The 25,477-nt window shown below is 43.2% G+C and overlaps 1 protein-coding gene across 1 annotated transcript; it reads right to left on the reverse strand.

Moving 5' to 3' along the window:
- Window positions 1–679: 679 nt before the first annotated feature.
- On the reverse strand, window positions 680–23,817 carry LOC141114245 (uncharacterized). The gene is made up of 7 exons (XM_073607821.1): window positions 23,771–23,817; window positions 23,468–23,675; window positions 23,250–23,390; window positions 23,029–23,162; window positions 16,303–16,536; window positions 2,229–2,302; window positions 680–702 (listed from the first exon to the last, which is right to left on the reverse strand). Exons 1-7 carry the CDS (start codon window positions 23,815–23,817, stop codon window positions 680–682), a joined length of 861 nt encoding a protein of 286 aa, XP_073463922.1.
- Between the last annotated feature and the right edge of the window lie 1,660 nt (window positions 23,818–25,477).

Genomic DNA, 25,477 nt, shown 5'->3' on the forward strand with positions numbered 1-25,477 from the left:
CTGATTTTCATCCATATTGCCAGGACACGACATTACATTAAAGCCGCAGTTTTAAATGACTTTCAAATTACCTTTTTTCCTTTAAAAATGACATTTTGTGCAGGGACTGTTCTAAGCACGGGAAACACGTGCCACTTTACAGGCATACTATAGACACCCCCCAGGTACGATATTTAAAGGAATATTTCACTTTTTTTTTTTTTTTTACTTTAAGCATCATTAAAATCACTGCTCCCGAAAAGACGACCGTTTTTAAAACTTTTTTTTGCATTGATACATATCCCCTGGGGCAGGACCCGGGTCCCCAAACCCTTTTTAGGACAATACCATGCAAATTAGCCTTTAAAATGAGCACTTTTGATTTTGAATGTTCAAGTCCCATAGACGTCAATGGAGTTCTAATGTTCGTGCAAATTTTCGGTCCGTTCGCAGGTTCTGGTGCGAACTGAACCGGGGGGTGTTCGGCTCATCACTACTTACGCCCTTCCTCAGATCAGAACACATCTAACATTTCAATCACATTCATATCAATTGAAACATTTTTCCAAAGCAAATCACATATGGAATCAATTTGTGGTTAATTGCTCATTAGTACAATTATATTCCTTAATTTGTTAATTTGTTTCACGCCACTAGTACAGAAATGGTTAACTAAGCAGAAGCTTGTCTCATTATTCCCTCAGGAATCATCACATTGTTGTTCTGTTGTATAAAAATATATAGAAAATTATCACAATCTAAATACCCAATAGGATAAACCTTATTATATATATAATAAAAGAATATACGTATTTAATCCTTTTGGAGTATTAGTGTTAAGAAAATGTATCCAATGAGCCTTACGTTTTCTTAAAACTAATTCACAATCACCTCCTCTCCTATTCTTGCTCATGCCTTCCAAAACCATAAATTTCCATCTAAACTTCCAATTTGTAGAAATTATCCGCAAGCATCAGTAAGAAAGGAACGTTTAAACCTAAATAACAGTACGATAAATTATAGACATACCAAGAGGATCCCTTTTGTTACACAATTTCATCAGTTTTCACATATTGCTTTTAATATAATTAAGAAACATTGGAACTCATTGAGGGAACGTTATCCTACCATAGAAGAATTTTGGAATCTACCATTACCTTCATATAAAAAGGGAAGAATTCTGAGAGATATATTGGTAAGATCAGACTAATTTTCTCCTTCTGTTCCCAAGACAACTTTTTTGGGACCAAAAAATATGGGATCATTTCCATGCTTATGTATTCAATGTAACTCAATGGTAAAAGGAAAAACCATATCACACCCACATAAAGGTTTCAATATTCCAATTAAGGGCCACTACACCTGCCAATCACCATACGTGATCTATGCTATAAAATGTCTATGTGGATTACTATATATTGGAGAAACAACCCAAAAAGTCAAAGATCGCATAGCTAAACATAAATACTCGATTAGAGATAAACTAATACAATTACCACTGGCTAGACACTTTATAGAGAAGGGACATATACCGGTAATTTCCCATTTAAAATTTATGGTGTTGGAAGGCATTAGCAAGAATAGGAGAGGAGGTGATCGTGAATTCGTTTTAAGAAAACGTGAGGCTCATTGGATACATTTTCTTAACACTATTACTTTGAAAGGATTAAATACAGATCTAGATCTTTATTTTTAAAATTTATAGTGAATTATATACGTATATTATTTTATTATATATACACAATAAGGTTTATCCTCTTGGGTATTTAGATTGTGATTGTTGTTCTGTTGAATAAAAATATATAGAAAACTATGTGATGATTTCTGAGGGAATAATGAGACGGGCTTCTGCTTAGTTAACCATTTCTGTACTAGTGGCGTGAATCAAATTAACGAATGAAGGAATATAATTGTACTAATGCACAATTAACCACAAATTGATTCCATATGTGATTTGCTTTGGAATAATGTTTAAATTGATACGAATGTGAAATGTTAGATGTGCTCTGATCTGAGGAAGGGTGTAAGCATGTAAGCCCGAAACGGAAATCACTTTCAAGATGTAACTTTACGAATCTTTGAACAAATAAAGAAGTTTTAAGTGCAGCAATCCTTTGGACATTTTATATATATTATTATATACATATACACACACACACACACACACACACACACATAATATACTGTGTATACACACATACAGTGTACATACATACATTCATATTCACACACACTATTTTTTTACTTACTGGTAAACCTGGTGAACTGTCTAATTTTTCTTTGGGGTTGCATGAAGTCATCTTCAGGTTCTTCGGTTCTTCTTCTAGGGGTAAAATAATGTTAAATAATCATAGCACTCATAGCATAATCAAAGCACTCACCCCCAAAAGGGGGGGGGTGCTGATTTGGCACAGGTTCCTCTCAAGATTAGTGCAGTGGCAGCCAGCTACACAACAACAATCACTCTTTCTGGCTCAATGAACAGTCTATGGGTTGCCTTTGAGATTTATTGCTGAAAATAGATTATTATACAGGATTTATATTGCGCCAACAGTTTGCACAGCGCTTTATAACATGAGGGCAGACATTACAGTTACAATACAGTTTAGTACAAGAGGAATCAGAGAGCCCTGCTCGTTAGAGTTTACAATCCAAGAGGGAGGGTCAATTGATACAAAAAGGTAATAGATGTGGGGGATGAGCTGATGGAGAAAGTAAAACAGTGAATGAGTTAAAAGCAGGATAGGCTTAAAGAGAAGGGGATCGTCTAAAGATGGATAGATTAGGAGACAGTCAGACAGAGTTCCAAAGGATGGGAGAAGCTCTGGAGAAATCCTGGGAGGCGAGCATGGGAGGATGTGACAAGAGAGCTAGAGAGCAGGAGGTCCTGGGTGGACTGAAGAGAGCGGCTTGGTTGGTATTTTGAGACTAGGTTAGTAATGTAGCTGGGGGCAGAGTTGTGGATGGCTTTGTAAGTTATTGCTAGTACATTGAGTTTTATTAGTTGGGTGAGTAGAAGCCAGTGGAGGGAATGGCAGAGAGGGGCAGAGGACACTGAACGGTTGGTAAGGTGGACGAGTCTTGCAACGGCATTTATAGTGGACTGAAGGGGGATAGCCTATGTAAAAGTAATCCAGTGAGAAGGGAGTTGCAGTATATTCGAGATGAGAAATAACTGGGGAGTGAATTAGAAGCTTGGTGGTGTCATTAGTTAAAAAAGGGCGTATTCTGGAGATGTTGCGGAGGTTAAGGCGGCATGATTTGGACAGGGATTGGATGTGGGCCTGAAAGGACAGTTCAGAGTCCAGGGTTACCCCTAGCACCCTGACATGTGGGGACAGACCGATAGTTGTGCCATTGTCAGATGTGCCATTGATAGTTGTGCCCTCGACAGAGAAGTCAGGGGAAGGGGCATGCGGGGGAGGAAATATTATGAGCTAGGTTTTAGATAGATTGAGTTTGAGGAAGTGGTAAGACATCCAGGCTGATATGTCTGTTAGTAAATCAGTGAGGTGTGGGGAGGCTGATGGATGAGCAGAGGGGTAGAGAAATAGACTTGGGTGTCATCAGCATAGAAATGGTACTGGAAGCCATGGGAGGCTATCAGCTGACCCAGGGAGAAGGTGTAGATCAAGAATAAGAGAGGTCCAAGGACAGAACCTTGGGGGACTCAAACGGTAAGAGGAGTAGGAGAGGAGGGAGAGGAGGAAGTGGAGTTGTAGGTGACACTGAAGGTGCGGTGAGATAGGTAAGATGCGAACCAGTGGAGAGCAAAGCCATGGAGAACAAGCAAATCAAGTTTTTTTTGGAGGAGAAGGGATAGTCAACTTTATCAAAGGCAGCGGACAGGTCCCCTTGGATAGGGCATAGTGAGTTGTGAGATATTCCATTAACACTGAGCAGTAACAAGAGGACACTTTTTTCTTAGAACAGTCCCTCTTGTAGAATCCAAGCGAATGGACAGCACTGAGACACCCTAAAAAATGTCTCAGTTCAAGCAAGCTCTGGCACTGGTGCACAAAGGATAGTAACTGTAAACAGTTACTAGAATCCTACACTCAGGTCTGTACTCACAATGTTCATGGATTATTGTATACATCCCTCCAATATCAGCCAGGCATTAGTTCCAGAGGTTTTCAGCAAATCAGGCCCCCCAGCTCTAGCATAGCTGGGACCTCGATGAGCACATGTGGAACTTCAGCTAGGCTGCCTAAAAGAGCTGCAGCCCTTCAGGTTGGGAGTTTTTACTCCTGGAAAAGGACAGGGCTGCTCCAGACCCCCAACTACTTATGCACTCCTCAGGCCCTCCTCCAGGGATTGGCTGAGCCAACATAAATATTCAGGCTGCTTATTTGTCTCTTTACAACCCACTACATTCTAGAATCCTCCAGAATTTAGGGGGAACAAATTACACCTGCTGCCTACTGTTTACAGGGAACCCATAATAACCAAAATTTACTTAACCTTTCTAGTAACCTACCTTGGAGGGTGCTACATTGTGTTTCCTAAGAAAAATGTTTTTCATACTAAACAGTTAAGGTAACTGAACCTCAGATTTTACTGCTCTCTGTGGTATTTATGGGGTTATTTCCATCTCTTTCTATTCCATTTGGACTCTTTTCTGTCCCAGTTATTTTGCCAGCACACTAAGCGAGGGGACATCCCCAAGTGAGACACATACAACACAGAAAGCACTTTTTCTTAAAGATTTAATCTTACTTCCTGTATGAGTAATAAGGTTTCCCAAGCAGGAATAGAATGGGAAACACCCGCACCCCAAACAGAACAAGGGTCTCTTCCTGACAACCCTGGCCGGTGGTTGTCGCGGTCTGCGGGTGGGGGGGCTTAACAAAGGGGCCTCCAGATCCCAGCCCGCCCTATGTGAATGGGTATCGAGTACATTGTACCCCTACCCATTCACCGAAACGTGTCAAAAAGTAAAAACCACAAGAGACAGTTTTTGACAATTCCTTTAAAAAAGAAAGTGTCCTGCGATGTACATCCACTGTCAATCACGCCGCCCGATGGACCTGAAAAATAGGAAAAAAACTCAGTCTCCCTGGGAGGCCTCCCAGCGACTGCTGTTTTTTCACTTTGACAGCTCTTATATAGGCAAGGGTGGGGCCACCCTCTGACGTAACCGGATGACCGAGCCCCTCTGACATCACATATAGTTACATAGTTATAGTGGGAGAGGTTGAAAAAAAACACAAGTCCATCAAGTCCAACCTATGTGTGTGATTATATGTCAGTATGACCTTGCATATCCCTGTATGTTGTGGTCATTCAGGTGCTTATCTAATAGTTTTTTTAAACTATTGATGCCTCCCCTGCTGAGACCACCACCTATGGAAGGGAATTTCACATCTTTGCTGCTCTTACAGTAAAGAACCCTCTACGTAGTTTAAGGTTAAACCTCTTTTCTTCTAATTTTAATGAGTGGCTGTGTGTCTTGTTAAACTCCCTTCCGCGAAAAAGTTTTATCCCTATTGTGGGGTCACTAGTAGGGATGAGCCGAACACCCCCCTGTTCGGTTCGCACCAGAACATGCGAACAGGAAAAAAGTTCGTTCGAACATGCGAACACCGTTAAAGTCTATGGGACACGAACATGAATAATCAAAAGTGCTAATTTTAAAGGCTTATATGCAAGTTATTGTCATAAAAAGTGTTTGGGGACCCGGGTCCTGCCCCAGGGGACATGGATCAATGCAAAAAAAAGTTTTAAAAACTGACGTTTTTTCAGGAGCAGTGATTTTAATAATGCTTAAAGTCAAACAATAAAAGTGTAATATCCCTTTAAATTCCGTTGCTGGGGGGTGTCTATAGTATGCCTGTAAAGGGGCGCATGTTTCCTGTGTTTAGAACAGTCTGACAGCAAAATGACATTTTGAAGGAAAAAACTCATTTAAAACTACCCGCGGCTATTGCATTGCCGACAATACACATAGAAGTTCATTGATAAAAACGGCATGGGAATTCCCCAAAGGGGAACCCCGAACCAAAATTAAAAAAAAAATATGACGTGGGAGTCCTCCTAAATTCCATACCAGGCCCTTCAGGTCTGGTATGGATATTAAGGGGAACCCCGGCCAAAATTAAAAAAAAAAAATGACGTGGGGTTCCCCCTAAATTCCATACCAGACCCTTCAGGTCTGGTATGGATTTTAAGCGGAACCCCGCGCCAAAAAAAAAAAAAAAAAACGGCGTGGGGTCCCCCCAAAAATCCATACCAGACCCTTATCCGAGCACGCAACCTGGCAGGCCGCAGGAAAAGAGGGGGGGACGAGAGTGCGGCCCCCCCTCCCTCCTGAACCGTACCAGGCCACATGCCCTCAACATTGGGAGGGTGCTTTGGGGTAGCCCCCCAAAACACCTTGTCCCCATGTTGATGAGGACAAGGGCCTCATCCCCACAACCCTGGCCGGTGGTTGTGGGGGTCTGCGGGCGGGGGGCTTATCGGAATCTGGAAGCCCCCTTTAACAAGGTGACCCCCAGATCCCGGCCCCCCCCCTGTGTGAAATGGTAAGGGGGTACATAAGTACCCCTACCATTTCACGAAAAAAGTGTCAAAAATGTTAAAAATGACAAGAGACAGTTTTTGACAATTCCTTTATTTAAATGCTTCTTCTTTCTTCTATCTTTCTTCATCTTCTGGTTCTTCTGGTTCTTCTGGCTCTTCTGGTTCTTCCTCCGGTGTTCTCGTCCAGCATCTCCTCCGCGGCGTCTTCTATCTTCTTCTCCTCGGGCCGCTCCACACCCATGGCATAGGGGGGAGGCTCCCGCTCTTCTCTTCTTCTTTTCTTCTCTTCTGTTCTTCTTCATTTTCTTCTCCGGGCCGCTCCGCAATCCATGCTGGCATGGAGGGAGGCTCCCGCTGTGTGACGGCGCTCCTCGTCTGACAGTTCTTAAATAACGGGGGGCGGGGCCACCCGGTGACCCCGCCCCCCTCTGACGCACGGTGACTTGACGGGACTTCCCTGTGGCATTCCCCGTGACGTCACAGGGAAGTCCCGTCAAGTCACCGTGCGTCAGAGGGGGGCGGGGTTCACCGGGTGGCCCCGCCCACCCGGTGAACCCCGCCCCCCTCTGACGCACGGTGACTTGACGGGACTTCCCTGTGACGTCACGGGGAATGCCACAGGGAAGTCCCGTCAAGTCACCGTGCGTCAGAGGGGGGCGGGGTCACCGGGTGGCCCCGCCCCCCGTTATTTAAGAACTGTCAGACGAGGAGCGCCGTCACACAGCGGGAGCCTCCCTCCATGCCAGCATGGATTGCGGAGCGGCCCGGAGAAGAAAATGAAGAAGAACAGAAGAGAAGAAAAGAAGAAGAGAAGAGCGGGAGCCTCCCCCCTATGCCATGGGTGCGGAGCGGCCCGAGGAGAAGAAGATAGAAGACGCCGCGGAGGAGATGCTGGACGAGAACGCCGGAGGAAGAACCAGAAGAACCAGAAGAACCAGAAGAACCAGAAGAACCAGAAGATGAAGGAAGATAGAAGAAAGAAGAAGCATTTAAATAAAGGAATTGTCAAAAACTGTCTCTTGTCATTTTTAACATTTTTGACACTTTTTTCGTGAAATGGTAGGGGTACTTATGTACCCCCTTACCATTTCACACAGGGGGGGGGCCGGGATCTGGGGGTCACCTTGTTAAAGGGGGCTTCCAGATTCCGATAAGCCCCCCGCCCGCAGACCCCCACAACCACCGGCCAGGGTTGTGGGGATGAGGCCCTTGTCCTCATCAACATGGGGACAAGGTGTTTTGGGGGGCTACCCCAAAGCACCCTCCCAATGTTGAGGGCATGTGGCCTGGTACGGTTCAGGAGGGAGGGGGGGCCGCACTCTCGTCCCCCCCTCTTTTCCTGCGGCCTGCCAGGTTGCGTGCTCGGATAAGGGTCTGGTATGGATTTTTGGGGGGACCCCACGCCGTTTTTTTTTTTTTTTTTGGCGCGGGGTTCCCCTTAAAATCCATACCAGACCTGAAGGGTCTGGTATGGAATTTAGGGGGAACCCCACGTCATTTTTTTTTTTAAATTTTGGCCAGGGTTCCCCTTAATATCCATACCAGACCTGAAGGGCCTGGTATGGAATTTAGGGGGACTCCCACGTCATTTTTTTTTTTAATTTTGGTTCGGGGTTCCCCTTTGGGGAATTCCCATGCCGTTTTTATCAATGAACTTCTATGTGTATTGTCGGCAATGCAATAGCCGCGGGTAGTTTTAAATGAGTTTTTTCCTTCAAAATGTCATTTTGCTGTCAGACTGTTCTAAACACAGGAAACATGCGCCCCTTTACAGACACACTATAGACACCCCCCAGGTACGAAATTTAAAGGGATATTACACTTTTATTGATTGACTTTAAGCATTATTAAAATCACTGCTCCTGAAAAAACGGCCGTTTTTAAAACTTTTTTTTGCATTGATCCATGTCTCCTGGGGCAGGACCCAGGTCCCCAAACACTTTTTATGACAATAACTTGCATATTAGCCTTTAAAATTAGCACTTTTGATTTCTCCCATAGACTTTTAAAGGGTATTCCGCGGCATTCGAATTTGCCGCGAACACCCCAAATTGTTCGCTGTTCGGTGAACTTGCGAACAGCCAATGTTCGAGTCGAACATGAGTTCGACTCGAACTCGAAGCTCATCCCTAGTCACTAGTATAGCATTTGTAAATTGAAATCATATCCCCTCTCAAGCGTCTCTTCTCCAGAGAGAATAAGTTCAGTGCTCGCAACCTTTCTTCATAACTAATGTCCTCTAGACCCTTTATTAGCTTTGTTGCCCTTCTCTGTACTCGCTCCATTTCCAGTACATCCTTCCTGAGGACTGGTGTCCAGAACTGGACAGCATACTATAGGTGAGGTCGGACCAGAGTCTTGTAGAGCGGAAGAATTAACGTTTTATCTCTGGAGTTAATCCCTTTAACGCATGCCAATATTCTGTTTGCTTTGTTAGCAGCAGCTTGGCATTGCATGCCATTGCTGAGCCTGTCATCTATTAGGACCCCCAGGTCATTTTCGATCCTAGATAACCCCAGAGGTTCTCCCCCTAGTGTATAGATTGCATTCATATTTTTGCCACCCAAATGCATTATTTTACATTTTTCTACATTAAACCTCATTTGCCATGTAGTTGTCCACCTCATTAATTTGTTCAGATCTTCTTGCAAGGTTTCCACATGCTGCGGAGAAGTTATTGCCCTGCTTAGCTTAGCATCGTCCGCAAATTCAGAGATTGAACTGTTTACCCCATCCTCCAGGTTGTTTATGAACAAATTAAATAGGATTGGTCCTAGCACAGATCCCTGGGGGATCCCACTTTACACCCCTGACCATTCCGAGTAATCCCCATTTATTATTACCCTCTGAACTCGCCCTTGTAGCCAGTTTTCAATCCATGTACTCACCCTATGGTCCATGCCAACTGACCTTATTTTGTACAGTAAACGTTTAGGGGGAACTGTGTCAAATGCTTTTGAAAAATCCAGATACACCACGTCTACGGGCCTTCCTTTATCTAGATGGCAACTCATCTCCTCATAAAAGGTTAATAGATTGGTTTGGTAAGAACGATTCTTCATGAATCTATGCCGATTACTGCTAATGATACAGTTTTCATTACTAAAATCTTGTATATAGTCCCTTATCATCCCCTCCAAGAGCTTGATAATTATTTAAATTTTGGCGTGGAGTTCCCCTTAAAATATATTGCCAGACCCAATGGGGGACCCCGTGCTGTTTTTTTAAAACATTTTGGCATGGAGTTCCCCTTAACCACTTCAATACACTGTATTATATATACTCTGCACTATATACCATGCACTGTATTATATATATACTGTACACACTACACTGACTGCACTATACAGTATCTCACAAAAGTGAGTACACCCCTTGCATTTTGTAAATATTTTATTATATCTTTTCATGTGACAACATTGAAGAAATGACACTTTGCTACAATGTAAAGTAGTGAGAGTACAGATTGTATAACAGTGTAAATTTGCTGTCCCCTCAAAATACCTCAACTCACAGCCATTAATGTCTAAACCGCTGGCAACAAAAGTGAGTACACCCCTAAGTGAAAATTTCCAAATTGGGCCCAATTAGCCATTTTCCCTCCTTGGTGTCATGTGACTCGTTAGTGTTACAAGGTCTTAAATTTGGTGTTATCGCACCCTCTCATACTGGTCACTGGAAGTGCAACATGGCACCTCATGGCAAAGAACTCTGAGGATCTGAAAAAAAAGAATTGTTGCTCTACATAAAGATAGCCTAGGCTATAAGAAGACGATGCCAAGACCCTGAAACTGAGCTGCAGCATGGTGGCCAAGACCATACAGCGGTTTAACAGGATAGGTTCCACTTAGAGCAGGCCTCGCCATGGTCGACCATAGGAGTTTAGTGCACGTGCTCAGCGTCATATCCAGAGGTTGTCTTTGGGAAACAGACATATGTGTGCTTCCAGCAAAGCTGCAGAGTTTGAAGGGGTGAGGGGTCAGCCTGTCAGTGCTCAGACCATATGCAGCACACTGCATCAAATTGGTCTGTATGGCTGTCATCCAAGAAGGTAGTCTCTTCTAAAGATGATGCACAAGAAAGTCTGCAAACAGTTTGCTGAGGACAAGCAGACTAAGGACATGGATTACTGGAACCATGTCCTGTGGTCTGATGAGACCAAGATAAAATTATTTGGTTCAGATGGTGGCAAGCGTGTTTGGCGGCAACCAGGTGAGGAGTGCAAAGACAAGTGCGTCTTGCCTACAGTCAAGCATGGTGGTGGGAGTGTCATGGTCTGGGGCTGCATGAGTGCTGCCGGCACTGGGGAGCTACAGTTCATTGAGGGAACCATGAATGCCAACATGTACTGTGACATACTGAAGCCGAGCATAATCCTCTTCCTTTGGAGACTGGGCCGCAGGGCAGTATTGCAACATGATAATGACCACAAACACACCTCCAAGATGACCACTGCCTTGCTAAAAAAGCTGAGGGTAAAGGTGATGGACTGGCCAAGCATCTCTCCAGGCCTAAACACTATTGAGCTTTTGTGGGGCATCCTCAAACAGAATAAGTGTAAAAACCCTGTGAGCTGCTAAAATTAACATAATTGCATCCTCAAACAGAAGGTGGAGGAAAAAAAAAAAAGATGAAACCCTCATTAAGACCAATAAGTTCAACTACTAGGTTTGAGAGCCAGTGTGTATGCCTGGGGAAAAATAAACATCTGCTGTCTCAGATGTATAGCCTGATATTGGGTACCCAAAAGAATACAGTCCCATACTTTATTAGGGAATGGGAAAGGGAGTTAAATAAGGTACTGTCAGACGAACAAATTAAAAAAAAATGATTAAATCAACTTATTTAACATCCATAAGTTCGTATGTTCAGGAAATGGCCTATAAATTCCTGACAAGGTGGTATAGGACACCAGTAAGACTAAACAAGATGTACCCAGCAGCGGATGCCCGGTGCTGGAGAGGATGTGAACAAAGGGGTACATTTCTCCATTTGTGGTGGGAATGCCCCAAGATCCAAGAATTTTGGGTAGCAATCGCACCATGGATCGAGAGCCTGACCCCAAGATTTATAGAACGTACACCTTTGGATTTCCTGTTTCATGGAACAACCAGCCCAATTAAAGCCTATAGGAAGAGCATTACACCACATCTATTAAATGCAGCTAAAATATTAATCCCCAGATTCTGGAAAAAGACCGCTTGCCCAACACTAGGGGATTGGAAAAAGGAGGTGAACAGAATTATGGAAGCTGAAAGGTGGATTCATGTAGTAAGGGACAAAAAAGGGGAATTCAAGAAAATATGGGCAGGCTGGACACAGTGTGTACATGAGATAGATTAAGAGGAAATATGGGAAAGGCGAGGGTAGCAATGACTCTATAAGAACCTTAGTATAACTGTACTGTATATGGTCTTAGCTATAAAGGAATAAGGTGTTAAAGTGCGAAATATGAACAGGATAGATATAAGCCGGGGTTCCCCCTTTTTTTTTTTTTTTTGCTGCTGTCTCCCTCTTCCTCCCCTTTCCCTTTACCCCTTTAACTGGATGCCTACTCCTGGTGAAGGGGGAGAAGGAGAGGGTGTGTTGAGTCAAGTGGAGGTGGAGAGTTTGGCACTTGTAGGTAGGGAGTAGTGGGTTGGGAAGTTTGTTTATTCATAACTAGGATGCAAACCCCCTTTCGGGTTGTTTTTTTTTTTTTTCTTCACGAGATAGAAATAATATTTCATTATGGCCGTGAGTGGCCTCTTACATTATATGGGGTTGGGCAAACACATGGAGGTAGGTGAAGGGACCTATATTGGCTTCAATTAATTCAACTTTCCCTCTCTTTTTTTTTTCTCTGACACTTAGAATTGAGGAATTAGGCCAGGAAAGCCGATATACACAATATGGGTAATCAATAATAATCAGAGAATGTATGGTGGGGTTTTTTTTTTGTATTGTTTGGGTTTGCTTAATACGTTGACTTGTGGTTGTAGGTGCTTGGAGTGTCACTGAGGAACTATATCATATAGATCGATACACACAATTATTGGGAACTATATTAATCACAGGGTATATATATTTGTGTATATATATATATATATATATATATACACACATACATACATACATACGCATATATATATATATATATATATATATATATATATATATATATATATATATATATATATATATATATACACTTTTATATTTTTTGACACAGAGATGATTTTTTTTTTTTAGGTGAACACATGACTCAAATGGGAAGAATGGAGAGTGAAGATATGGGGTGGGTATTTAGTGTGGGCTGAGGAGAGGGGCGGAGATAGACAGCGCTTAGAAAAGGAAGGGAATTTTATATATATATATTTATATTTTTTTAGTGGGGGGGTAGGGTTAGTACAACCAGTTAACTGCTGACAAGAGAATGGTGTAACTAGCTTGTTTCTCGTTTACCTGTCTATGTTTAACTTTGTGCAGTTATTGTAAAGCATGGAATGAAGAATGTATAATTGTGAATTGTGGAATTTATAATAGAAAATAAAGAAAACATTTTGATTATAAAAATGCAGCTTATCAGTGCCCACCAAATGCAGCCTACCAGTGCCCACCAATTGCAGCCTACCAGTGCGCATCAAATGCAGCTTATTAGTGCCCATCAAATGCAGCTTATTAGTGCCCACCAAATGCAGCTTATTAGTGCCCACCAATTGCAGCCTGCCAGTGCCCACCAATTGCAGCCTGCCAGTGCCCACCAATTGCAGCCTGCCAGTGCCCACCAATTGCAGCCTGCCAGTGCCCACCAATTGCAGCCTGCCAGTGCCCCTGGATCACACAGAGCGGCGATGATCTTCTACTGTCACGGAGCTTAAGTTTGAATCTGTCAGGCAGCCACTGTAACAAAGTCCCGCCTCTTAGACCGGCTCGCGGCTCCTATGATACACGTCACACTGATTAAATTTCACTGCATTGGATCAGTGTTCCATCTGTTACAGGAGCATGTCTAGGAGGCGGGACTTTGTTACAGCGCTGCCCAGGGGCGAACTGACAACTCCTGGGGCCCCCGGACAATAGGAGATCATGGGCCCACAAGGTTTAAAGATGGCTGCCATCATACCCTCCACACTCCTCTCCTGTACATACTGCCCACTGTCATATCCTCCACACTCCTCCCCAGTACATACTGCCCACTGTCATACCCTCCAAACTCCTCTCCTGCACATACTGCCCACTGTCATACCCTCCACTCTATGACAGAGGGCAGTGTACAGGAGAGGAGTACGGGGGGTATGACAGTGAGCAGTATGTACAGGAGAGGAGTGTGGAGGGTATAACAGAGGGCAGAATGTACAGGAGAGGAGTGTGGAGAGTATGACAGTGGCATTATATATAGAAGAGGTGTGGGGAGGGTATGACAGTGGCTATATATACACAGGAGAGGAGTGTGGAGGGTATGACATTGGGCAGTATGTAAAGGAGAGGAGTGTGGAGGGTATGACAGTGGCAGTATATACAGGAGAGGAGTGTGGAGGGGATGACTGCATGCAGGAGGGAAGTACAGATGGTTTGAAGGCAGTTGTGGGGGGATGTCTTGCAAAGCACCACTGCCGAAGCGATTTGCAGGCGCTTCGGCAGCGCTGGTCATTGATTTCAATGGCAGGGGCATTTTGGGAGTGTTGTACTGAGTTTGGATAACAGGGTTAAATTGGATGGTCATATATCAAGTTCTCATTAACTGGACAGAGCAGTTGGGGGTTGTTTATATAGAGAGGGCTGCCTGTCAGTTTGGGAAGTGTCTGTCAGCTTTGGGAAGTTGCTGCACACTCTAACTGCCACAACCCCCCTCTCTCTCTGCAATATTTTCCAGTTTACCTTGTCACCTAGGACCCTTCACTGCAAAACAAATCCTTCTAGCAGAAACTTTGCAGCTTACTTCCCCAGACTTCCCCCAGAACAGCTCATCTTCCTACAGTGTGCTCCTCCCGATTCTACCAGCTGATGGGTGACACCAGGATCGGAGCTTGTAACTACTGTACACACTGCTGGGCAGTGTGTGTAGTTAGAAGCAATGATTGCTGGCCCCAGAGTAGCAAGTAAGCTGACCTGAATGCTCAGTCCACCCCTGTCGCTGCCGGAACACCGGATAATTCAAAACAAAGCACCCAAGGAGAGGAGGAGGGAGGGGAGCACTCTGGCATTTCGGCGCCCCCCCCCTGCGATGCCTGGGTGCGCTGCACACCACGCAACTGCCCAGGATTGTCCCTGGGTGTACTCACTTTTGTTACCAGCGGTTTAGACATTAATGGCTGTGTGTTGAGTTATTTTGAGGGGACAGCAAATTTACACTGTTATACAAGCTGTACACTCACTACTTTACATTGTAGCAAAGTGTAATTTCTTCACTGTTGTCACATGAAAAGATAAAATAAAATATTTACAAAAATGTGAAATTGTGACATACTGTATATTCTCCACTGTATTATACATACTACAATGACTGCACTATATACTCTGCAATGTAGTATATATACACACACACTACACTGACTGCACTATATACTCTAAACTGTATTATATATGCACTACACTGACTGCACTATATATTCTATTATATATACTACACTGACTGCACTATATACTCTATTATATATACTACACTGACTGCACTATATACCAATTACCTGCCTAATCTCTATTCATTCACTATATGTAAGCAGCCGCCTTATATAGTGTGGGGCGTGGCCTTAGCCCCTGAGCCATGATTGGCCAAAGGCAGGATGGCTCTCAGCAGATCGCACTGTGATTGGCCAAAGCATGCAGATCAGGTGCATGCTTTGGCCAATCAGCAGCCGTCAATGCACTGCAGTCTCGCAGTGCATTATGGGCGGCTCTGCGATGGGCGAGCTTGCCACGAGCGCCCCATATGTATTATTCTACGAACAAACGAACAACTGATGTTCGAGTCGAACCTACGTTTGAACATCGAGCCCATCCCTAGTGTGAACCCAGGCTTAGACAGCAATGAAAAAACTGAAACCAGCATAAACCCTTCTTCATTATAACCAGACCTCAAAAATGTGATTAGATATAGATTCCTTTTTGGTTTTCATTTTTAAATTTGCTTTCGGGTACTGCCACCACCATTTCTTGTAAGGTAAACTGGCAGTGAAGCCTTGCGGCTTCAAAGCCGGTTCCCTACTGTGCATGAATGACGCGTGCTGTGCTTTGTGAATGGCCTGACGGCGGGGGAAGGAGGAGGGGGGCCGAACATCCAGGGGACTTTGCCACGGCGAGGTCACCCAGAAGTGGGGAGGGGTACCCCCTCCCCCCTAAAAAGGTGCCAAATGTGGCAGCGGGGGGGCAAACAAGCGGAGCTTCCCCTTTTGGGTGGAGCTCTGCTTTAAGTGGTACATAGGGCTATCCTAATATATTAACGTGTATGCAAAGCCCAACAGTGGTATCTGTATGTACACTGCTAGAAATCTTGTGATCCGATAATAGTCAGCAAAGACAGAGCACAGTAGGGTATCACTTGGTATTGTTCACAACTCTCCTTGGACAACAGGACACCTCCACCCATATAAAATGGAGAGATGGAGGTAGTCTAGAGTCCTTAACATTTCCTGTGCTAGGATGACATTGCTGCCTGCCCCTTTATAGATGCAGTAGGGTGAATCACTAGGTGAAAATACAATTAGAAAAACTTGAAGAAAGAAAAATATTGCAGCAACCACCTCTGTAAACTGGTAAGTCATAATACAGACCATTTGTAAAGGGGTTTACATACCCTTTAAGCAAAGTTATGATGATTACCTTGAGTTTTTTACTTGGCCGCTGATTCTACTGCTTGTGCCAGCTCTTGTGACCAGCAGAGATGCACTACAGAGGTCCGTTAAAATCTTCTCTCTGTAACAGCGATCCGCTGTTTTGTTAGTATGAGAAAGATAACTTGCAAAGATGTATTTATCTGCATCAGAACAGGTTTTCATTGTCCATGTCTCGCATATCCGACGGATGAATTGGCTGGTAATATTTGGTAGGTTGAACCTAAAAGCAAAAATGAAAAAGTGATAACAGAAATTGGGTTGTATTTCAGACCATTTATTTTGCTTTGACTAGAGCTAGGAAGGATTTTAACCCTAGTCAGATTTTTTGTGCTATCCAAAGCTCCATCGGAGGACCCTTCTTTCCTGGCCCATCCTCCCGTCAGCACATAATGGGTTAACACCTCCTTTGGAGCCCCCAATGACCACATGTTCCAAGCTAAATATAAAAGACAGCCCCTCCTATGCTGATTGCAGTTGGTAAGTAATTTGTTTGCTGCATCCCCGCCTGCTGAACCTACCCCTCCATGTTCAGCCTCTCATGGAGTTGGAAGACCCTGAATGCTGAAGTTAAATATTTCTAAGAACTGGGTGCCTTTTTGTGCCAAGGCTAAACAGCATTGATATACAGTCAGGTCCATAAATATTGGGACATCAACACAATTCTAATCTTTTTGGCTCTATACACCACAATGGATTTAAAATGAAACAAACAAGATGTGCTTTAACTGCAGACTTTCAGCTTTAATTTGAGGGTATTTACATCCAAATCAGGTGAACGGTGTTGGAATTACAGCAGTTTGGATATGTGCCTCCCACTTTTTAAGGGACCAAAAGTAATGGGACAATTGGCTGCTCAGCTTTTCCATGGCCAGGTGTGTTATTCCCTCATTATCCTATTTACAAGGAGCAGATAAAAGGTCCAGAGTTAATTTCAAGTGTGCTATTTGCATTTGGAATCTGTTGCTGTCAACTCTCAATATGAGATCCAAAGAGCTGTCATTATCAGTGAAGCAAGCCATCATTTGGCTGAAAAAACAAAACAAACCCATCAGAGAGATAGCAAAAACATTAGGTGTGGCCAATACAACTGTTTGGAACATCCTTAAAAAGAAAGAACGCACCCGTGAGCTCAGCAACACCAAAAGACCTGGAAGACCACGGAAAACAACTGTGGTGGATGACCGAAGAATTCTTTCCCTGGTGAAGAAAACACCCTTCACAACAGTTGGCCAGATCAAGAATACTTTCCAGGAGGTAGGTGTATGCATGTCAAAGTCAACAATCAAGAGAAGACTTCACCAGAGTGAATACAGAGGGTTCACCACAAGATGTAAACCATTGGTGAGCCTCAAAAACAGGAAGGCCAGATTAGAGTTTGCCAAACAACATCTAAAAAAAGCCTTCACAGTTCTGGAACATCCTCCTATAGACAGATGAGACCAAGATCAACTTGTACCAGAGTGATGGGAAGAGAAGAGTATGGAGAAGGAAAGGAACTGCTCATGATCCAAAGCATACCACCTCATCGGTGAAGCATGGTGGTGGTAGTGTCATGGCGTGGGCATGTATGGCTGCCAATGGAACTGGTTCTCTTGTATTTATTGATGATGTGACTGCTGACAAAAGCAGCAGGATATGAATTCTGAAGTGTTTCGGGCAATATTATCTGCTCATAATCAGCAAAATGCTTCAGAACTCATTGGACGTCGCTCCACAGTGCAGATGGACAATGGCCCGAAGCATACTGCGAAAGCAACCAAAGAGTTTAAGGGAAAGAAGTGGAATGTTATGCAATGACCAAGTCAATCACCTAACCTGAATCTGATTGAGCATGCATTTCACTTGCTGAAGACAAAACTGAAGGGAAAATGCCCCAAGAACAAGCAGGAACTGAAGACAGTTGCAGTAGAGGCCTGGAAGAGCATCACCAGGGATGAAACCCAGCATCTGGTGATGTCTATGCATTCCAGACTTCAGGCTGTAATTGACTGCAAAGGATTTGCAACCAAGTATTAAAAAGTGAAAGTTTGATGGATGATTGTTAATCTGTCCCATTACTTTTGGTCCCTTAAAAAGTGGGAGGCACATATCCAAACTGTTGTAATTCCCACATCGTTCACCTGATTTGGATGTAAATACCCTCAAATTAAAGCCGAAAGTCTGCAGTTAAAGCACATCTTTGTTTCATTTCAAATCCATTGTGGTGGTGTATAGAGCCAAAAGGTTTAGAATTGTGTCGATGATATCAAAAATATCAATATTTATGGACCTGACTGTATTGTACAGGTGTGGTATAATAGCAGCTCTGCAATGTCATAATTTCTGTCTTCTTATATGCAGTGCACCGCACTGCTCTCCTGGCTTTATTGTCAGTTTGAGAGCGTCTGTGAATGGTGTCAGAGTGTGGGGAGATGGGCAACAAAAGACTGGAACCGCCAGACGACATGCAATGGTGTAACTGATTTTGGAGGTCTGCAGTTGGGAGGGCTTCTCTCCCTATCTCTCTCTGCAGTCCTGCCAGGTAAAGGACTTACCTCAGATTCTGGCTGAGTCTGTCTGTCTGTCTCTGGATGTGCTGTCCTGGCTCCCCCGCTATGCTGTGTACTTCTGTGGGTTTGACAGTCTGACTGGTTTTTGTCTCTGACTCTGACTGTGTCTGATGCCTGCCTTTGGAAATGCTGTCTGAAGCTCACCTGCAGATACTTCTAAAGTGAGTGGATGAAGGCAGATGGCTCTCAAAATGACAGGGTTCCATGTTTTTTGGTGAGAGGCAAGATGCTTTTCTCCATATATTTTGTGCAAATATGAGCTTGCCACACCTGTTAGTGGCACAGAAGATTAGCAAAGGTAGGAGGGGGCGAGGTGGGACATGGAGCCCAAAGAAAATATGCAAATTAAGGTGTTTTGCATTATTTTAGGAGCAGAAACCCTGAACGCAAACGCTCCAAAAAAAAATAAGACCCGCCAACGATCACAGGATGACGACACCTAACAGATTGTCACATTCATTAAGCATGTGGTCAATACACTCTAAAGGAGTTGCTTCCACTTACCCTGTGAAGGGACAGAATCCAGGAAATTGGCACATGCATTTTATGCCAGCATGATAGAAGATGCCTTGCCAAGCTCAGGGTGCATTTTGGACTTGCATGCAGTCTGCAGTGGCAGAGCAATGAAATTGCACAGGTTGCCTCACAAGCATGTGGTTGTGTAAAATTCTAAGACCTATTAAGGCGGCTATAGCAGAATGTATGCTGCAAATATCCACGCCAGAAGCAACACCCATAACGATAGAGCGTAAATCGCTCATTTATGAAGGATGGTCTTTTCCCATAATGGCAGAGCGTAAATCGCTCGTTCATGAAGGATGGTCTTTTCCCATAATGGCAGAGTGTAAATTGCTAGTTCATGAAGGATGGTCTTTGCCCATAATGGCAGAGCGTAAATCGCTCATGGAGGATGGTCTTTTCCCACAATGATAGAGCGTAAATCGCTCGTTGATGGTCTTTTCCCAACAATGATAGAGCGTAAATCACTCGTTGATGGAGGATGACAGAGACCTTGTCAGAAGACCAATTTACAGTAACAAGTTCCCTAAGCTTTATCCATCTAAAATGGCTGATGTATCTTTATGCACTGCACTTCCAGGGGTGATTGCTGCCCTCTTGTGTCTGGTGCAGCAAGTGCCGTTGCCTTTTTATAATTTGGTTGCCTTCAATGGACTTGTTCACACCAGATGCAGTCCAGTGCATTTTTATTTCTGCATCAAGAACACATGGATAGTTTTTAACTTTGATTCCAATTACTTAATTCACACCAGTACAAGGCATTCTAGTGCTGTCAACAGTAGAATGTTGCATTGTTTTTTTATAGGAACACAATCGGGAAAGTGGCAAAACACATTTAGAATGCATCAAAAACACTCATGCAGAAACACATCTGGAATGCAGAAACTGTGGTGATCTGGCCATCAGGCTTGCACAGAATCTAAACAGTGACAGATTTTGCCTGCCAATCAGCAATAAAGTTAACTTTAATATATTAACTTCAGAAATGGCATTACATTCACCATTGGAAACTGCAAGATTTGGCACAGTTTATGGAAAGAGTAGAACCTGGCAACTGACTTTTGTTTGATGCTTTTGATAGGCCTAGTACAAGTGCTGGCACACTCAGTCACTGCTAGGAGAGCATTGTGGTTATGCCACTGGAGGGCAGGCGGAACTTCTACACAAGCCTTCGACATTTCCTATAATGGGAGGTTATTGTTCGGCGAAACGCTGAACACAATTAAGCGAATGACAGGAGGAAAAGTCTGGACTGTAGCCACAGACTAGTAAGAGGAAGTCACCATCCTTCACTCAAGCCCACTGAACTTCAAAGGGTGCAGGAGGCCAAATCTTATAGGACAGGCTACAGATTTAATAGATCACAATGGAGGTATCTCAAAGTTACTTTTGGCATGAAATAAGTCCAGAGCAACCTGCTAAGATGGCTGAAAAGTCTTTTAAAGGTACGTCCAACCAGTCTCTTCCAGTTGGGGCCAGGGGGCCTAAGTGAAGTAGATGATTGTAACTTCCTTCTGGAGGGTTTGAACAACAATCGCCAAAGACCAGTGGGTCCAGAAGACAGGTGGGTGGACAATGGAGAACCGATCTCAGAAGAGAAAATGTTTGCAAAATGTTTATACTGCTACTAGGCCATCAAGCCAGTAATGCCAAAAACAAAGACTCATCAGGGGGCCTTTCTCCCCAGTTTTTGTAGTACCTAAGGCAGGAGACTCCTGACCTGTTTCAGTTTGAAGGCATGTAATGTGTTCATATACATCAAGAGGTTCAAGATGTAGTCCATGCAAACAGTCACAGGTACAGTTCAGCAGGAGGAACAGTTGGAATCATTCCGGCCAACTCATACTCCCATGTACCGATCAATGCCGAACACCAGAGGCTTGTAAGATTTGTGTGGCCAGAGGTCACTTCTAGTTGTCTGCCTTTTACAGAATTGGCACAGCCCCAGGAATCTTTTTGAAGATCTTGTTGGCAGTGGTGGTACCTTGGGCCAGGTGGCACAGGAGGGCATTTCAATTTGCCTTCTTTAGCCTATGAGCTGGGCTGTCTGTGGATCAGAAAATCTTTGTGCCTATACAAATTCAACAAGAACTGACATTTTGGACATCGTCACTGTGCTTTTTTGGGAGGCATGCCTCTCAGCCCAGGAAATAGGATGATTCTGAAGCCTGATTCCAGTCTCTGGGGCTGGGGAGTCCACAATCTGAAGAAACAAGTGCAAGGCCATTGGAGTGCAGACTCCTCAAGTATCTTGAATGGAAGAAAGCCTTTTTCTAGCATTGCAAGCCTTTCAAGATTTTAAAGGGGTTGACAACAAGACAGTAGTAGCCTACATTGCCTAGAAAGGGGACACGAAAAGTCTTTTTCTTGTTGCATCTTGCAAAGAAACTTCGTGGGGCAGAGAATCACTTAGTCAGTTAAGGTTGGTCTTCTTGCCAGGGAAGCAAAGCCAATTATTGGTTCGGTTAGGCAGAATATTTTTGCCTATATTGCCTCATACCAATGTTGGTCCTATGGGGCGTTCCAGCAGTAGCTCTCAGGGAGACTTCACTGAACATGCAGCTTCTGATATTTGCAACAGTATACCAATGCAAAGACTCCGTCAAGGGGTTCACAGTGCCATGTTTGATAACTTGTTTGATAACAAGTGATAACAATTTTCTGTTTTTTGGTCCTGCTTACAAAAGGGTGCAATAGACAGGAAGCAAGAGGTAGTTTAAAACAGTTGTCATCAACCCTGTCCTCAGGGCCCACTAACAGGCCAGGTTTGCAATATAACTGAAATACATCACAGGTGATATCATTTGCTGCTCAGTGAATGCAGTACTCTAGTCTGCATCTCCCCAAGGAAATACATAAAACCTGGCCTGTTAGTTGGCCCTGAGGACAGGGTTGATGACCACTGGTTTAAAAGACCTGAGTTGTAGCCAATCCTAGTCTACTAGAAGAACACACATTTTTGATATTTGTCTGTTTTGGAGAATTCCCTTTCCTTTCAGGTCTTATTCGGCAGTACAGAATGTGGGAGGGCCAATCTTTTAAAAAACAAAGCCCAGGATAGCAGTAAAAACATAACAGCTTTACAGGGACTTAATGTGTTACTAAACCCAGCAATATGAAAATAGTTCAATCCCCCCCCCACAGTGCCCACAGCTTATAAATATTCTTTTTAAATTAAAGTACTGCCACTATATACTTTTTTTGGATGATCTGTATACCATGGTTACATGATAAACTGCACAGTTTCTCCAGTGCTGAGAGTTTAGGTAGGAGGAGATTTCCACTTCAGCCTGTATACATGCCCAAATATGTGATGTCAATATCATGTGACCTGGCTAGCTCTGAGAACAAGTAAATGTTCTCTCCAGCATAAAAGACACATCTGAGCATGTGCAGGTCGGCTGCCCTGCCTGTGTTAGCTGGTCTTCCCCAGGTAGACAGTGCAGGAGGGGCCGGATCTTTGCATACAGGATAAAACAGCCTTTTTACACAATGAAGAGGATTAACCCCTTAAGTTCCACAGCGAGTATAACAAACACACTATTCTGCATATACAGACTGATTTTACTGTTGTGGGTTTAGTAACACTTTAACTATGAAAATTATATCTATGCAAAAAGATTACAAAATGAACTCCTAATCACCTGTTATGATATCTTCTTAAATCATTTGATACTTTGTAAATTTTCTTCCCCGATGACGATACAAAGAATGCTTCCTCTGTGGAGTTTTTTTTCAAAAATGTTGGCCTTATGTGTTCATAATATATTTTAAACCACTGGAAAAATCAATATAAAAAAAAAAAAAAATCAGTATGTCAACATTTATTTTTTATCCCCCAAACGCTTTCTTTTTAGCATATTACCATCTCTTCATTTTCAGTTAATGCAAATGCAGCTACTTGGTGTGTCAATGTCTTATGGAGCTGAACCCCAATGACTGTAAAATAGGCTGTGCATTCAGGAGTGACATGCTGGTGGTGCACTCGTTTCTCCCATTCATAAACCTAGGAATACATGATAAAGTACATAATAACATACATGATATTCTCTGCATTCACACAGTCTTAAAATCTTTACTTACAGTCATGTTTGTGACCACCCCTGGTCTCTGGAGGTGTTTAAGTACCAACACAGCTTCCAGATAGTAGACAACTTCCAATTTCATACTCAGATCTAAAATCTGATTGTTTTGGGCTCTGTTAATGGCTTCAAGAAAAGACTTGTTTGCTACCTCTAGCAGCCTGCGGCATTCAGCTGGAGTTTTTGAAACGCTCAACATTGACTGAAACCTGTAATTAGTTAATGTGAAGGGTATAGCTTTGTAGGAAGCTCAAGGAAATGACAATATAGTCAGAATAATCAGCACATTCAAAGCCCATATTACCGTTTGCCGACTATGTCTCGGGATATGCTTTTCCTTATTTTCTTCATCATGCCATCAGTGACTTTTATAAAAAATGAGCAGCATTCGAAAAGTTGAAAATCCCTGACAAACAGGTCTGTAGCACTTATCTGATATGTCACAAAGCGCCGCACATGCTTTAAATAGCGACATATTGTCTGGCTTGTTAAGTATCGTTTAAGGGCATTAAAGTAATGGTTCACTTTTTTAATGTCCTTCACAAAATTTAGGTTTATATATTTATCGTTCATATAAAACAAAAATCTGGCCACATCTTCAACCTAGGGGGGAAATAAAAGAAAACAAAAAAAGATTATAAATTGAATCAAGAGCATACAACAATGTTAGCACAGAGAAACATAAAGAGCACATTGATAAGGGTTTACAGAGGCAAAGCTGGCAACCTGGCAAGTCAAGTGAAAGAGATAGAGGTATTCAGTGATGAAATTGGGTCAGTTCACCATGTAAAAGAACACCATAAGTGGAATTCAAAATAGTCCTATTGACAAATTTTAGAAATTCCTCTGCAATTTGGAAAATTCTGTATGGTTATATTTAAAGTGGAGTTCCACCCACTTTTACAACTCTTCAGCATCCCTCACTAAACTGTGCACTGCAAACGAATTGGATATCTTTAAATTTTTTTTCTCAACACCTACTGAATATCTGCTGTATTCATTTTTCACTTCCTCCTCCCTAGCCGTGGCTGATTGCATCATTTCCTGTTTGCAATGCCTTCTGGGAAGGGGCGGCAACTTCTCTGACACTGCCGTTGCTATGGAAACCTGACCTGAAACCTATTACTCTGCTTGTGCTGCACTGAGCATGTGCGAGATCTGCAAGGATGAGATCCAGGAAGAAATACAGTCTGGCTTCAGATGCCCACACTTATGACCACGGCCTGCTGTAAGTTTATAAAATAACAAACTACTGCTATAAATGAAAAAAACAGACCTTAGTTTACAGACTAACTTTACTAGAATACATTAAGCTTGTGTATTATATGGGTATTTTTATTTAAAAAGTATAATTTTGGCTGGAACACCACTTTAAGTGACTGAGAAGTTAGTTTACTGGTAACTACATGCAGGGAGTATTCTGGAACTGAGTATGGGACTCCTCCCAGCAGATATAGGAATCACAAATTGGAAAACAATTTTAGGAGGAGACTCCATCCTGTCAACAGCCATTAATGATCCGAGAAAATTTGCTAGCTAATAACCCAGCACTGTACAAGCTGGAAATCCCTACTTTCCTAGAAAATCTCCAGGAAATAAAAGTTAAGTCTAAAGCAGGGTATACACTGACAGTTTTATACATTCAACCAGCAGGTTTAACGAAAATAAACTGACAGATTCCCACATTCACACAAGCAACATAGATGCAGGATCTCCCCCACAGTGCTATTGTATTCTGACAGTGGGAACTTCTCACTTCAGAATACACAGATCATTGCTACAGCCATTGGCTGCAAATGCTGATCAAATGCTGGTTTTCCAGCAAAACAGAAGCCGGTCTTGTAGGCTTCTGTTGGAACAGACAGTGGTACACACGTACTAAAATTCAGTCAGTTTATAGGCAGGTGCAGTCTATTTTCTCCACAGCAGGTGGCTCTCGGGCGCAGCAACAATGTTGCTGGAGAGGAAGTCAGGAGAATCAAGGTTCCTCTATGGTTTCCTGGGTCACTGG

This window comes from Aquarana catesbeiana, linkage group LG12 (assembly GCF_042186555.1).
Source record: "Aquarana catesbeiana isolate 2022-GZ linkage group LG12, ASM4218655v1, whole genome shotgun sequence".
NCBI lineage: Eukaryota > Metazoa > Chordata > Amphibia > Anura > Ranidae > Aquarana > Aquarana catesbeiana.